Here is a 16,210-nt window from a genome sequence, read left to right as displayed (position 1 = left end):
AAATAATTTAAAATATTTAATCACGGTTATTGGATGCAGTACCTTACAAACTAATTTGTTATGCATATACAGTCATTGTCAAATAGTACTATAATTGCTAAAAATACTCTATTTGTTAAAAAGAGTGGCCGTTGATGTTCTTCTCACGAGCTCATCTTTTTCCGAACTTAAGGTATAAAGTAATTCAGTAAGGTATTCAGTAATTCAGTAAGGTATTCAGTAATTCAGTAAGGTATTCAGTAATTCAGTAAGGTATTCAGTAATTCAAAAGAAATATTTATATTATTTACTATTCAAAGCGCTTAGTTTAAGCCTAATTAAATTAAGATTATTTGACTTCGAATGCTTACAACATCATATGCATGCCATATTTATTTTTACTTAAGAAAACAATCTATCAGAAATTAAAAAAAAAACAGAGTTACTAGTAACGTTGCTATATAATACTATGACTAATACCGGGAAAAAAATTATGTAATCCGGTATCCCCCGTAACTGCACACAAACAAGCGTAATGGTGCTTCACTTGTTAACTCGATGGCGCGAAGTCCTTCTCTTTCTATTTCCTTCTACTGTAAACTGCCTTCTTTGCTTTTAAAATATGAATGTAAATAAATTAACTTGATAGTAATGATAGCTCGTAAGCAATTTTTAATATTGCGGCAAGATACCTCATGCTCATGCTACCAACTTGTTTTGAATTAACTTTGCCTAGGGAACAAAAGAGACAAATAAAACTATAGTATAATAACAAAAACTTTAATTTTTTACACAATATTTTCAGATGTAGTATATATTGCTCATTTACAAACAACTAGGTACTTAAATATAAAAAAACGGACTTAGATATGCATTTTTAATATTGCCTGATACTTTTTTATATAGGGGGCAAAAGGACAAGACACTCATGGGATAGGAAGTGGTCATACAAGTTAGAACCATTGAAGAAAGGTTGTGGAAAGCATGCGTTGCCGGCCTTTAAAGTAATATTATTAATATACTAAAACCCAAACAGATACTGGGTGTGTTTCAATCTAGGCATATTAATATTTACAGCTTCATGTTTTTCATAAACATCTACATGTTTAAATAAAGTTAGTGTCTGCAATGTAATGCGATTAAATGTTCCAGTACCTAACAGAAAAATTTTTTTTCGTTTGTCCGTCTGTTTCTTCAGACTTTCAATTGTAGACACCACATATCATATTATATTAATATAAAAAAGAATCAATCAAAAGTAGCGTATGAATATTGACGTCTGACGACTGAACACTTCACAAAGAGATTAATAAGACAAGGTTTCAACGCGAATTTTTTTTTTAAATGTATTGTTTGTATAAGAAACCAACCATCAATTCTTCATCAATGTACATTTGTAGCAAATAATACTACATCTGGTGATAAACAGAAATAAAACCTTGTTTATATTATAGATAACCTAATTCTAATTTATACATATTTATTAAAATATATTATTATCTAATATACATCTCGATGTATTACATTATGTTTACCTATTACTGGAATTTTTTGATGTAGGTATAAAAAAAAATATTATTTTCCTAATTATAAAATAAAGCTTCACTTTTATTATAAATTACTCCAGAATAAAAGGATGGGTGAAGGAATACTGGGGTAATATTCATTATCATATTACTGCTTAGTCTAAAAGAGAAGCAAAGAGATTATGAAGGTTTACCAGTGGGAGGCTCCTCTGCACAGGAAGCCGGCTAGATTATGGGTACCACAACGGCGCCTATTTCTGCCGTGAAGCAGTAATGTGTAAACATTACTGTGTCTCGGTCTGAAGGGCGCCGTAGCTAGTGAAATTACTGGGCAAATGAGACTTAGCACCTTTTGTCTCAAGGTGACGAGCGCCGTTGTAGTGTTGCTCGGAATTTTTGGGTTTTTACAAGAATCCTGAGCGGCACTGTATTGTAATGAGCTGAACGTCCTGCTCGTCTCGTCCCTTATTTGCATAAATAACAAAAGACTTATACAGGTGATATGTAGTATAAACTATAATGTATCACACAGGTATAGATACATACTGGGTGAGTATCAAAATATCTGATCGCAACAACCATTTACAAATAACTACTAGGTACAAATCTTTCAGTGCATATAAAATATAATATTTGCCTAATTCCACTCAGTATTTATTAAGTAAGTAAGATCCATATATAATGATACCTCAGTTCCAAAGAAGTTTTCTTCTCGGTTGATACACTCTTGACAGATTAACCACACTAACTCACGTCAAGAGTGTCAAGGGCAAATGTAATGGGGTAATGTAACCGCCCACACAGACTTCGTCTGATCGGTTTAACCCCTTCTACTTTAAGGCTTTCTATGTACTGGCTACTTCATCTTGATATGTGACCAAAGAGTAACAATTCAGAAACGTTCTTTCTTCTCAAAGATAATTCAAAAAACAGAGTTGTCATTTGAAAAATGAAAACATTCTAAACTTATGAAGAAAATTTGGAAGTAACAACTAAAAAACTGCATTCTCTTATGTAGGTACTTGTTTCTCTTTGGTAATTATGGGTTATCGTTAATGGAACAATTTCTCATACTTATCTCAAACTTACACCTTCCTTAAAGGCCGGCAACGCTCTTGTGATTCCTCTGGTGTTGCAAGAGAATGTGGGCGGCGGTGATCACTTAACACCAGGTGACCCGTATGCTCGGTTGTCCTCCTATTCCATAAAATTAAAAAAAATGCAGTCTTGTTACACTTTGGAACTGAGATATCGATATATAATATACTAGTCGTTCCCGCCCGCTTCGGTGTTCGAATTTTAAAACGAAATAAATTAAATTCTATTCATCGTATTACAAAAGCAATAAAAAAATTAGTAGCCATAAACCATCGAGGATAAATTTCGCATAGAATGGTGGTAGTTTCATGTCGATACGATCAGTGGTTTTGGAGTGATTGACCCTCAAACAAAGACCATTTTCATTATATAGTTTACTAACTGACCCAGCAAACGTTGTATTGCCGATATTAAAATCGCGATACAAAAGTAATTGTTGATCGTAGATAGGTGGCAGTTTGAAGTTGTATGTATTTTTAATGCTGACTCATAATCATACAAATTAAAAAAATAAATAAAAAAAAATTGGCGTGGACCACCCTTAACATTTAGGCGGATGAAAAATAGATGTTGTCCGATCCTCAGACCTACCGAATATGCACTCAAAATTACATGAGAATCGGTCAAGCCGTTTCGAAGGAGTTTAACTACAAACATGAGAATTTAATATATTAGATGATGTTCATTGTTGTCAGCGGCACATAACTATGTAACTAACTGTATTTTTATCTTATTTACATACTAACTATATAAATGTGACAAAAATACATTGGTCATAGATGCAATATATTTAAATATCTTCTGGAATAATGTTCTAAAATTGTTTGAACATTAAAGCTGACTATTGAATAAATTTTCTAAAATCTCCCGGCATCCTATTATTTACCTGTCAGTAAGACTTTAGCAGCATTGATACAGAAATTATATTTGGATGCTCATATAATGTTGTATTATATTGTAAGTTAAAATATCAGGTAAATGATTATTTTTATTCTAATATTACTCGTATTAGTAATTTACTATCAGTTAGAGAGTGCTTACTAATAATAACATAGGAAAAATTTTAGCTTTGTCTTTAACCTGCTTAACTGGTTAAAGAGGGAATAACACTTCTTTTTTTTGTGGTAGCTGTCAACTAGTATTTTGTAACAATTATTTGTTAAAATTGAATTTTATCAAATATCATCCTACAGAAGGATGACATTTTCAAGAAAAAACTTAATTATTTATATGTAAGTATGGGGTACTTCCCCGGAGCATAAAAATAATAGGGGGGTCCCAGGCCCAAGGGTGTCGTAAGAGGCGACTAAGAGAATTTAACAAAGGGAGTCTTATCCAAATGAATTGAGTTTTCTTTAGTGTTCTGACACGATAATGTAAGTCTCGTGCCAGATTTTGGCGAGTCAACACGTCCTGAGCATACTTCGTGTATAGGCGAAACACGTGTCGAATTGTTTAAAGACAAATATTGGCGGAATTAACACTAAAGAAAACTCAAATCATCTGGGTAATTATGGATTTCCGCAAAGTAACGCCTACTTCAAGATTTGCTAGATTTTGGGTAACACAACGGCGCCTATTTCTACTGTGAAGCAGTAAGGCGCCTTAGTGAAATTACTGGGCAAATGAGACTTAACATCTATGTCTCAAGGTGACGAGCTCAATTGTACTTCCGCTCGGAAGTTTTAGGATTGGTAATGGGCAGGGCGTATCAATTACCATCAGCTGAACGTCCTGCTCGTCTCGTATCTTATTCTCAAAAAAATATATGCATCTAACATATTTATGGCTATACAGATATTATAAAAAATATCTCACATAGTTAATACATACAATATTCATAACGACATATACACTTAATAAACAAAATAGATTATTGTAAAGCTTTGCCAGACATATAGTTTGAGCATTGAATATGGTCGTTATGTATTTATGTCTATTAAAAAAAATATAAAAACATAATGTGCTATGGGACTGGTAATTGGAGATTTACAACTATTTCTGCATCGTTTGATCCATTTGGTACCTCCTCTTCACTCTGTACTATGGCGTTCTGTGCCTTATTGCGCAGTTCGAATACTTGTGTAATTGCGTCTCGGAAACATAAGAAGTTGTAGTCAATAACACCTGAAAAAAAAAAAAACATTTTTTTTTTATATAGGAGGGGGCAAACGGGCAAGAGGCTCACGGGATGGGAATGAGGCAAAAAATATTTGGGGTATAAAACATAGATGACGACCGATTCTCAGACCTACCAAATTTATCGTACATAAAATTTATTGTACAACAATTATGGTATTCGATTGCCGTCTTGCAATCCTATTGCGGATCTGTGGATGGAACAGAATAATATAAAATCGTGTTTAAAAAACACGGACTGATATAAGGATGAAAATTTTAAGTTGTATGAATTTTTGTTTTTGAAATGTTGAATCATAAGATAAAAATAAAATATATTTAAGGGTGGGTAATACATCCTTATAATTCAGGGATATAAAAAATAGATGTTGGCCGATTCTCAGACCTATCCGATATGCACATAAAATTTCATATAAATCGATTTAGCCGGTTCGGAGGAATTTGGTACATTAGATAATCAAAAAAGCAAAAGATGCAAATAAATTTGAGAATACCTAAAATTGTAAAATACAATATTAAATAGGCTAAGTCGTTATATGATTTAAAAGATGGGCTGAGAGTTTCTCATCAGTTCTTCTCCCCGTGTCAAAGACCCTTTACGAACTTTAGCTTTATGACGTTCACCAAGTGTGGTAAATAAATATCCACTGCTGAACAATGGCCTCCCCCAAACCATGGACCGATCGGTCATGCGCTGCCCTCATCCAACCTACTCCCGCGATCTTGACCAGATCGTCGGTCCATCTTGTGTGGGCCTACCAACAGATAAATAAATATAGTTATATTCAAAAATATTTATAAATACCTTGCTTTTGGAAATTCTCCTCGCGAAGAATGCATACCAGAGCCAAGAACTTATTGACTTCTCTCAGATACAAGACCGTTCCATTATTTAGTTTGATGAGGCTCGAGCTCTGACTATTAAATGTGTTTGCCTCTGCATCATCGACAATCCTACAAAATATACATACAAACTTAGATCGTTAATACGTCTAGAAATCTAGACGTTTATGGTGTCCCGATATATTTGACTATTACTATCTATTTGGTCATTTTCGGTGAATCGATGTTTATAGTAAAGATGGGTGTTGCCATGTTTTTCAATACAATGGGTGACGCAGACTGTACGCACACTAACACAAAGTGACATAATTTTTATATCCATTTATATTCAGTATTCTTTACAATTCTTTGATTTTAGATTCGACTGCACCTTCAATATTGTCACTACTTTTCATACCTCTCCATAATGTCTTAACTTCTTCTTGTGTATTTTTTTTACACGGTTTATATTAGCATCACTTATATGTTTATTTGTATGTATGTTTGTAACTGACTCCTTTAGACGCGATTTTGATCCACTTTAAAAGGCCAGATTTCATTCAAACTTTGAAGATTTATTGAGGACCGATGACAATACACTAATTTGATAAGATTATTCCATTATTCAATTTGCAAAATAAGATTTTGCGAATTTATGTAATTTTTAAATAAATAAATCACTTATAAGCGCCATCTAGTAATTTATTGTAAACTACAAAGGAACCACGCGACATGTCAAGACAGTTCCACAAAATTATAGTATCTAATTCGTTTAGAAGCGAGTAGATGGCGCTGAATTTGTATTTCACGCCATCTAGCAGCATTTTAATTAACTCTTAAGGCAATTATGAAATGATATCATGGAACGTGCAAATGATTCTGTAATGTTTTTATATACGAAAAGATGGCGTTGTTTAAGTAATCAGTTTCCATTATAAATTATAAATGCGTGATTTAACTGAGCTAATTATTATAAGAGCTAGTTCGGTGATCTCCGGCTAGCTGCATTAAGTGATCTTTCATTATAAAATAAAAATATTTTTATTTGCAAATATTAAAATCTCTTCAATCAATCTAAAAAAATTAACTAGAAAATGAAAAATAAATAATAGTTTAAAAACTCTAAACACGCTTTATATAAAATTCAACTAAAAAATAGAAAATAAATTTTAATAAATTTAAATTGAAAATAGAGTAAAAAAAAATATTTACGTAACAAACAAACTTACATTCGCATTTATAATATTAGTAGGAATTATATTTTGATGTATCTAATTAGACCCCTTCTCACCCCTTGTGACACAATGTCACACTACGTCGAGCGCCCTCCCTCCCGCTTGACGTGTGACTAATTATGGATGGCCCCTTATGACCTACGACGCGGTAGTAACATTGTGCACAATTTCAATAGCAGTCAAGTGTAATTGTATGTTTCGAGCCCACTTTGCGAATATTGTATATATATATATAATCTGCATCTCGGAAACGGCTCCAACGATTTTCATAAAATTTAGTATACAGGGTATTTCGGGGGCGATAAATCGATCTCTCTAGGTTTCAATTTAAAAAAAATGTAGTTTTATACGTGTTTTAACGAGAAACAGCTATAACTATATTAGAATACAACGGTACATTGGGTGATCCGGTAAGCAGAAGGACCTCGGTTCGAATCCAGATGTGCTATTAGTTTTTTTTGTTCAAGCTTTGTACATTCTTAAAAATCCGAAAAAGGCTCGGTCGTCCGGATATTTAGTTATAATATGGCTTACATAAGAAAACTCTACTACTGGAACATATTCAAAGTACCACCGATAGTAAATTTCTCATCTACAAATCATAACTGTATTATAATATTGTAAATGTGAAAGTTTATATGTCTGGATGTATGTTTGAACTTCTTTAACGCAAAAACTACTGATTGGATTTTGATGAAACTTACAATAATGTAGCTTACCCACCAGATTAACACATAGGCTATTTATCTTATCTTAATATATATAAATCTCGTGTCACAATGTTTGTCCTCAATGGACTCCTAAACTAATGAACGGATTTTAATGGTGATTACTTCATGGCGTGCAGTTTGGTCCAACTTGAGAGATAGGGTAGTTTTTATTTCGATGTGGGACCCATAAATATTTTTATTTTCAATATTTGTTTTGTATGGACATATTTTCTATGAGAGAATTTAGTGACGCACGGTTTGACAGTTCCGCGGTGAAACAATTTCATTCTAACAACAGGGAGCATATTTATGAAATAATTTTTGATGTTTTGAAATATAAAACAGTTGTTTTGGCAAAACAACGTTTGCCGGGTCAGCTAGTAACTGTATACACATAAAAAGTTATTTCTATCAGTCGCAATATTGAGGCACATTAATTATTATAGATAACTTATCACAGTAGTATATACATACCCATATATACAAGATATATCAATAACAACATCAATCATATCGCAACATAGTTCATAGCTTTGCATGTCCACTGGCGAACTATCTGTTGCTATGTATATCTTTGACACGACATCAAACAGGAATGCTTTTTCTATACCAGAGTTCTGAAAATATTAATTTTTTGGTTTAATTTCTTGTTTTATGGAAAATAGATAAAAGGCTGGCAAATCTAGACATTCGAAGGTGCATAAAATCACAAGAAGCTGACTTAGAAAGATCAGTAAAATTATTCGAAACATAATAATTATAAATAAAATTTTTAAGTTCCCCATCATTCCTGTGTATGGAAACAAAATTACTCAGGTCAAAGGTCAATAAAAATGAGTTTTTCGCGATTTTCAGGTAAGTTTTTATCATTAAAGTACCCCAGACAAAAATTATAGATAATAATATTTTTTCCCTACGAGCCACCGTTTCTAAGATATAACGATTCAAAAAATTGTAAAAGTTACTATCGTCATAATATGCACACGTTTTCACGCTACCTATGAGGTATGTAGTGTACTTAGCGCGTTTTTTTTATCGTTATATCTCAGAAACGTGGCTCGTAGGAAAAAAAGTATTTATTTGTATATTTTTATAGATAACTAGCTGACCCAGCAAACGTTGTATTGCCGATATTAAAATCGCGATACAAAACTAACTGTTGATCGTAGATGGGTGAAAATTTGAAGTTGTATGTATTTTTTAATGCTGACTCATAATGAAACCAATTAAAAAAATGTCAAATAATTAAAAAAAAATCGTGTGGACCCTTAACATTTAGGGGGATGAAAAATAGATGTTGTCCGATTCTCAGACCTACCCAATATGCACTCAAAATTTCATGAGAATCGGTCAAGCCGTTTCGGAGGAGTTCAAAGTTTAACACCATGACACGAGAATTTTATATATTAGATTTCAATATCTACAATTTTTGTCTGCAGCACTTTTATTATAATACCGTTTGGCTGATAATCGCGAAAAACTAACTTTGTCCTCGACAATTTTTTTTCCATACACGGGAATGATGGGGAGCTTTAATTTATTATTTATAATTATTATGTTTTGAACAATTTTACTGATTTTCAGCTCGTTGTGATTTTATACACCTTCACTCTATTTTTTTATCTAGATTGACCGGACTATATGGATGTGTGGTGCTTATACAAATGATTTAAGTTTTCTTTAGTGTTAATTCCGCCAATATTTGTTTTGAAACAATTCGACACGTGTTTCGTCTCTACACGAGGCATCCTCAGGACGTGTTGTCTCGCCGAAACCTGGCACGAGACTCAATTTTGGCGAGACAACAAATATTGGCGGAATTAACACTAAAGAAAACTTAAATCATTTGTATAATCATGGATTTCTGCAGAGTTACGCCTACTCCAATAAATTTTCTGAAGTGCTTATTGCAATTACTACGTCCTCCCCGATTGTTGTAATTGAGTTGAGTTTCCATAAGACCTAAATTGGGCTATTTATAAGTTTTAAGTTCTTTTAAAATGGGATTAACTTCAAATAAACGACAAAAAAAAACTAATTAAAGAGTGCACATGGTAAATCCTACGAACAAGCATTATCCAATCTTAGGTACTCGTACAGAACCTGATTGGGACATGTCGTCAATTAGACCAGACTTTATTGATAATTCCTGTGGATAAAAAACGCTAAAAATAGAGCTCATGGTATCATTGGAAACAAATATACATTACCATAGCAAGTAAAAAAAAATGATTAAAAGAATTTGCGAAGTGATATTAACAGAATGAAATAAATCTGCTTATCGTGGAAGATTTTAATGCTGAAATAGGACACAAATGATTTAAGTTTTATTTAGTGTTAATTCCGCCAATATATGTTTTTAAACAATTCGACACGTGTTTCGCCTCTACACGAGGCATCCTCAGGACGTGCTGTCTCGCCAAAATCCGGCACTAGACTTGACGTGTCGAATTGTTTAAAAACAAATATTGACGGAATTAACACTAAAGAAAACTTAAATCATTTGTATAATCATGGATTTCCGCAAAGTAACGCCTACTTCTTAATATGCAATAAGAAGCAGGATACTAGAGGTTAATTCCTAATGCAGGTCATATTTCAGACCAAATTATAAATTATGAAATAAATAAAATAAAAACACATAAGTACTGATACTTAATAAGTCGCCTACTAATTACCATGCCATATAAACCATACAAGTAGATGCAGGATGTAATATACCAGTCAAAACAGCCAGTCAGTCCGTCAGAAATCACTTTGCAACGTTAGTTAACTTAACAGCTATATACCAAATATGGTTATGACAGAAACACGAGCAGTGAACAAATAAATGAGTTATAATTCACGGGATCTGTCCATACGGCAAATACATGATATACAATGAAGAAGTTCTTCATCATTAGCTAAAAACGTAGTTATTATTAAAAATGTATAAATTATTAATGTATCTTATTTTTGAACAGGATAGGACAGAAACGATTTTTTCAGTGAAATGTTTGATCTCAACGAAGACATGCCTTTGGCTGCAAGACAGATGTCCTCAACATTTCGGTGTCAATGTTAGGCCATTGCCCGATAGCCTTTTTCCTAATCATAGGACAGAGTGAGGAGAACCCATTATGTGGTCCGCGTAGAGTCTGGACTTAACGCCCGCTCTAGTCGATTTATTTGTCTGAGGTCACACGAAATTACAAGCTTACGATGTCTCGCCTATAGTCATTCGTAGAAAAAGTCACTACAAGAGTATAAACGCAGTAAATGCAATAAGACAATCACTTTTGTAGTATACTGACATCTAGTTTTAATAGAGTATGTGTTAACTATCATTGTCACTGTCACTGTCCGTGTGACGTTGAGGAATGCACAGTACAGCGGAATGCCAGTTTTAATCGGCTATTGGTTGCGTGCGGACGTGTCCGGGTGTAGTGCTACACAATAAAGATTAGTTGTTTCACTCGTGAGCAAACGAGGAACATTACAACTTTGATGAGCAAAACCTTAATTAGGCTAAATTACAAAATGTATTAACGGTGAATTATTATTAATAATTGTTAATCGTTATTAGAACGAAACTGTTGCCGGTTCTTAATTTTATTTTAATTTTTTTTATTTACTTTGGGTATTGTTTAGAATTAATTTTATTAAAGTTTTAAAGAATAACCTTAAGTTTAGTTCAGATACAAATTTTCGCCTGCGTGTGATATGTATTGTAGGAGAACGAAAGAAACCGGTGATGTTTGTGTTTTTATTTGTTTGGCATTTTAGTGAAAAGAATATATAAAAAAAATTGAAATAATTTTTCACCGTTTAATCATCTCGCATTTTTAAATTTGGGCCGATAATTGTTAAATTAATTTCCGTTCCGCTGAACCCCGCATCGTTCATAAATTTTGGTTGTAAAATTTTATCCCAGAAGTGATATCATATAAATATATCACTCAAAAATAACAAATTCTTCCGATAATTGTTGTTTTTATATTGATAAATAACTAGTGTTTAATAAATCAGATTGTTTTTAATAAATAAGAAAGAAAAATTAGAATTATTTAGATTGTTACTTTTTTATAATATTTTGATTTTGCATTTGTGACTTAATTTAAAAAAAAAGCTAAAAAACCTGACAATTCTGAAATGGTTCACTTTTGTATTATGTATATTGGGGTTTAAATTATAGCAAATATTCAACCCTATCATCTCCTAATGGGAATACTTTGAATTGAGTCGACAGGGTTATTGGTAATAATGACGACTCATATAGGAGAATATATAGTGACCCTGACTACTAAGCTAGAGTTCCCGGGTTCGAATCCCGGTTGGTGCAAACCAACCGGTTGGTCTGCACCAACCGGGATTCGAACCCGAATTATATGATGAATATGAATGTTTGTTTCCGAGTCATGGATGTTTATATGTATTTATGTATGTTTAAGTATATCGTAGTCTTGTACCCATAGTACAGACTATGTCTAGTTTGGGGCAAGATAATTTGTGTGAAAGTGTGAAAAAAAAATTATAAATTTCATATAACAAAAAAAATCACTTACCGATATAAGTATATTGAGTAAGTTTTCTAGAGTTGGCAGCTGAGGTATCAGCTTCTGGACCACCTTACTGAATGCTTCAAATATTGAATGATCATATATAGATGTTAAGTGGAAAGATAAATGTACATGTTCTAGACTAGCTTCGGCAAGGTCCTCGGTGGCTCTGTGGTGTATATCCCTCTGTGTTTCCATTTTATAGTCATCATTTAAGCCATCAACCTAGAAATGAATACGAAATGTTAAGCTACTTTGATTTAACTATCTAAAATAATTAAAAATAATTAGATTTGAAGGAACATCGTTGACCGTAAATTGTACTTTTGACGATTTTGAGCTCTTACCAATTACTTTTGAAGGAATAAACCGTGTTCGGACGATCGGTAAAGCCGTTTAAAAACTATTCCAAAAAAACACATTTAGAATTTTTTTCTGGTAGTTTTTTTTTTGAGATTTTTTAAAATCTACCAGTCCGAATTGTATTCAAAATGTAAGTTTGGTCAAGTTATTTCGAATGGCGCCAACCGCGATGAAATCGGTTGTGCCGTTCAAGATCAATAAGAGGTTTACATACATCCATACATACAGACCTACGGACACAATTGCGGGAATAGTCAGGGAAGAAGAAGAAAAATGGGGTAAAAGTACAACCATTATAATTTCCTCGTTAAATAAAGCTCCTTCAACCCCTCGTGCTCGTACTGTTGCATCAGTAGGGTTTGCAGTTTCATTAGTGTTACATAATATTTTCATGGGATCACTGCTTTGTTTAAAAGTTTTCATTTTAACATTTTGCTGTTACTGCTTCTGTATTTTGTATTGTTCTATGTCACTATGATAGTTCTAATAATTTAAATTATAATAGAAACATAAATAATTTCGTACTTAATCCAGATTCGTTCATTATAATAATAATAATCTGCATCACAACACAACACTTACATGAATCAATAATAAAAAAAAAAAAAATATAGTTTATTGATAATACCATTCTTGTAATGCTTGTTTTGCACACAGAAACAAAGTGACCACATGACATCATCGACCTCAGGATCAGAGATAAAGTAACCGGGTTATATATACCATATACAATTTAGGTATAAATAACTTTATTCTCATTAAGACCTATTGTCACTTACATGAGAAATTAATATTTTACAAATTAAAGTAGGTACTTAACAACAATGATTTTGGTAGGTACGGAATGCAATTCAATGATAGACAAACAGATAAGACATAAAATAACCTACATATGTTATTGAAACATTTCATAATTATTGAGTATGTGCCTTTGAAGGCTTGCTTTAAAAGAAGTCAATGTTTTGGCATTTCTTATTTCTGAGGGCAGGTTGTTACATTATATCTGAACTACCTCAAAGGTTATTGTCTGTTTTTCACAATTACTCTACCATTGGCAGCTCAATTGACGCTTGTCTCCTTGAGTCTCAATTTCCCAGTAATTTCACTAGGTATGGGGCTCTTCAGATCGAAACACAATAATGCTAACACATTACTGCTTCAAGGCAGAAATAGGCGCCGTTGTGGTACGCATAAACTAGCCGGCATCCTGTGCAAAGGAGCTTCCCCCTGCTAAAATATTATTAATACATTATATTAATATTATATAAAATCAGTAAACTTACTTTGTGGATAAACACTTCAAATTTTATATTGCTGTTAACCCGATATGCCTTTGTAACTGTTAGTTGTAATTTGTCTAGGGCATCCTGATAATCATCCTTAAAAAAATATAAAACATATCAAGAAATAAGCAATCAATTCTTTCCAAAGCCACTCGTTTAAAATTCAACTCCTGTAACATCATTTCAATAATACTGACATTCAATTTCAATAGGTGCTGTAAATATAGCACATGTTCTTGAACCATATAACTTAGAAACCTTCAAGTTTAGAGTATTTTCCTACTTTAAAGGCTGGTTACACATCTCTTGACCTATGGTGTTCCAGGTGTTCATAAATGGTTACTTCACTTCTTTCCATCACATCAGCACACTGCCGCTTTGGCCCTATTTATACCAAAAAAATATCTTGCAATTTTTTTAGACCTATACTTATTCTTTTTCTGCTGTGAAGCAATGAACACAAATAAAACTGAAAACTAAAATTTTATTAACTATGTGGGACTCGAACCCGAGACCTCCCATGTTTCATGTGAGCTCTCTTTCCAACTCAGCCAACCGTTCGAGTGACATATTGTTTATAAAATCTTGTATGCTTGTTCAACTCCCAGGTTGTGGCTTCATCAACATGATCTACTAACTTTCAACATCTTACAGTTGATAACTGCTCAACCCCAATATTTGCATATTAGGAAATTAACTTGAGATGCTCTCGTGCAAATCTAAACAATTTGTTATGTTTTTAAAGTGATAATCCTCACTTCTGGGATTAATTACACAAATAAAACTGAAAACGAAAGTATAAGTTATAATAATTGTTGTTAGAGTCTGCATCTGTATATTCAATTTATAAATAGCACAATTGTTTGCCTTTTACTTTAATACTGAAATTTATTTGACAATTACAAACTTTAAATAAAATTGTAATTTAATAAGTATAATTTGATAACTAATGCCAAAAAGAGAACAGAAATTATTAAATAACACGATACCTGTGCATCGATCACAAACACCAAAGCTCCACATCCCCCAAATATTGTATCTGAGTCAAATGTTGCATCAAAAAAATCTATCTGACCTGGAAAGTCCCAAATTTGAAATTGTACAAAGCTGCTATTGTTTATATCATCCTTAACTATTTTGTTTGTTGATTCTAAGAACAGGGTTTCATTTGGTGACATTTTATGGAAAACAACTTTCTGAATGGATGATTTTCCAGATCTGAAATATGATATGATCTATAAATTACTCTAAATTCATACACAGGAGTGTTAAATATTAAATATATGTAATAGAATATACCTTCTTAAGCCCATCAGAAGTATTCTTGGCTTATGATCTTCCTGCAGCGATGTATTATCACTGTCACCATTTTGCTCAAATGGACCATAACTAAAATCCTTTGGAAAAGATCCAACATATTCATCTTGATAACTCTAAAAGTTTAACAATTAATAATTAAAAAACAATATAACAATGGATTTGCAGACTATTATAATGATTAAACTATCAATCTCACATTTTAAAGGAGTTTAAAGTTTCAAATTATATAAAAAAAGGAAGGTTTAAGTGAACATACCATTTTGTTCTAACAAGCAGACTTGTATGAAAGAAACAACAACTAGTGACGATGATTTAGATTTATCACTTAATTTTCTCACATGTACACCTATAATAAAATACTGCTTTAAAAATTTCAAATAAGAATACCAATTAGGTACTTTACAATTAAAGTTATTAAACAAAATTAACAATGAAATGAATTATTACGAATTACGACATAATGGAAAACATAAGCTTTCGTGTTATTATATCTAAACTGCAATTTAATATTTATACTTTATAATCTAGATTCTCTAGTAGAATTAAAGTGGAATAGTTTATAATTTTAGGTACTTGGTACCACGGTCCACGACCACGGGCACGGAGATGGACTACTTAGTACTTACAGTTTGCGATTTGACACTAGTCACTAACCGTCAGTGTCAACTGTTGTATGACTTGTGTTTTCTTTTGAAATTTATCAGCAAACACATATATAAATATATATATAGTCTAAAGTCACGATCGGTTATGGGGGTCTACTCTCTTTTTCCGAAAAGTTTCTTAACCTTTCCGCATCGGCCGTGCCCGCGGGCACTGGTAATTCAAAAAACAATGAGAGCGGCTGTGCCGCGGGGCACTCTTTTACCTCATCCAGTTTTCACCCTTATTAGGTGTACAAGATGGTTTATTTGCCTACGCAGTTATGAACGAGTGAATTCCCAAACACATTTCGATCCGTTACGATTCAAGGCCACCAATATTCGACGTCATAGCTTTACGGACAAAGCACTTATGTGTCCACTTATTCCCGGCCGGCGCAGCGAGCGGTCGTTATCAAGACTTTACACGAAGATCGTTCTTTGTGGAGATTTAAGCTTAATTTTATAATTAACATATACTATTCATTACAAAAACATAAAAGGAAATAAATAAAACAAGTAATTAACAATAATAACAATATTTATTTTAAAATAT

At 32.7% G+C, this 16,210-nt stretch overlaps 1 protein-coding gene across 3 annotated transcripts; it reads right to left on the bottom strand.

Moving 5' to 3' along the window:
* Positions 1-745: 745 nt before the first annotated feature.
* LOC126969359 (ras-related GTP-binding protein D) lies at positions 746-15,624 on the bottom strand. 3 transcript variants are annotated; one of them, XM_050814737.1, is made up of 9 exons: positions 15,530-15,620; positions 15,270-15,359; positions 14,993-15,126; positions 14,683-14,911; positions 13,694-13,789; positions 12,054-12,272; positions 7,984-8,126; positions 5,548-5,696; positions 746-4,730 (listed from the first exon to the last, which is right to left on the bottom strand). In XM_050814737.1, exons 2-9 carry the CDS (start codon positions 15,270-15,272, stop codon positions 4,570-4,572), a joined length of 1,134 nt encoding a protein of 377 aa, XP_050670694.1. In that variant the 5' UTR covers positions 15,273-15,359; positions 15,530-15,620; the 3' UTR covers positions 746-4,569. The 3 variants fall into 3 exon arrangements, with proteins under 3 accessions (XP_050670694.1, XP_050670695.1, XP_050670691.1); XM_050814738.1 differs by having other exon boundaries at positions 15,594-15,611; XM_050814734.1 differs by having other exon boundaries at positions 15,270-15,624.
* Between the last annotated feature and the right edge of the window lie 586 nt (positions 15,625-16,210).

This window comes from Leptidea sinapis, chromosome 18 (genome assembly GCF_905404315.1).
Source record: "Leptidea sinapis chromosome 18, ilLepSina1.1, whole genome shotgun sequence".
Taxonomy (NCBI): Eukaryota; Metazoa; Arthropoda; class Insecta; order Lepidoptera; family Pieridae; genus Leptidea; species Leptidea sinapis.
The sequence above is the reverse complement of the archived record's forward strand: the minus strand, read 5'-3'. Positions and strand labels throughout refer to the sequence as shown.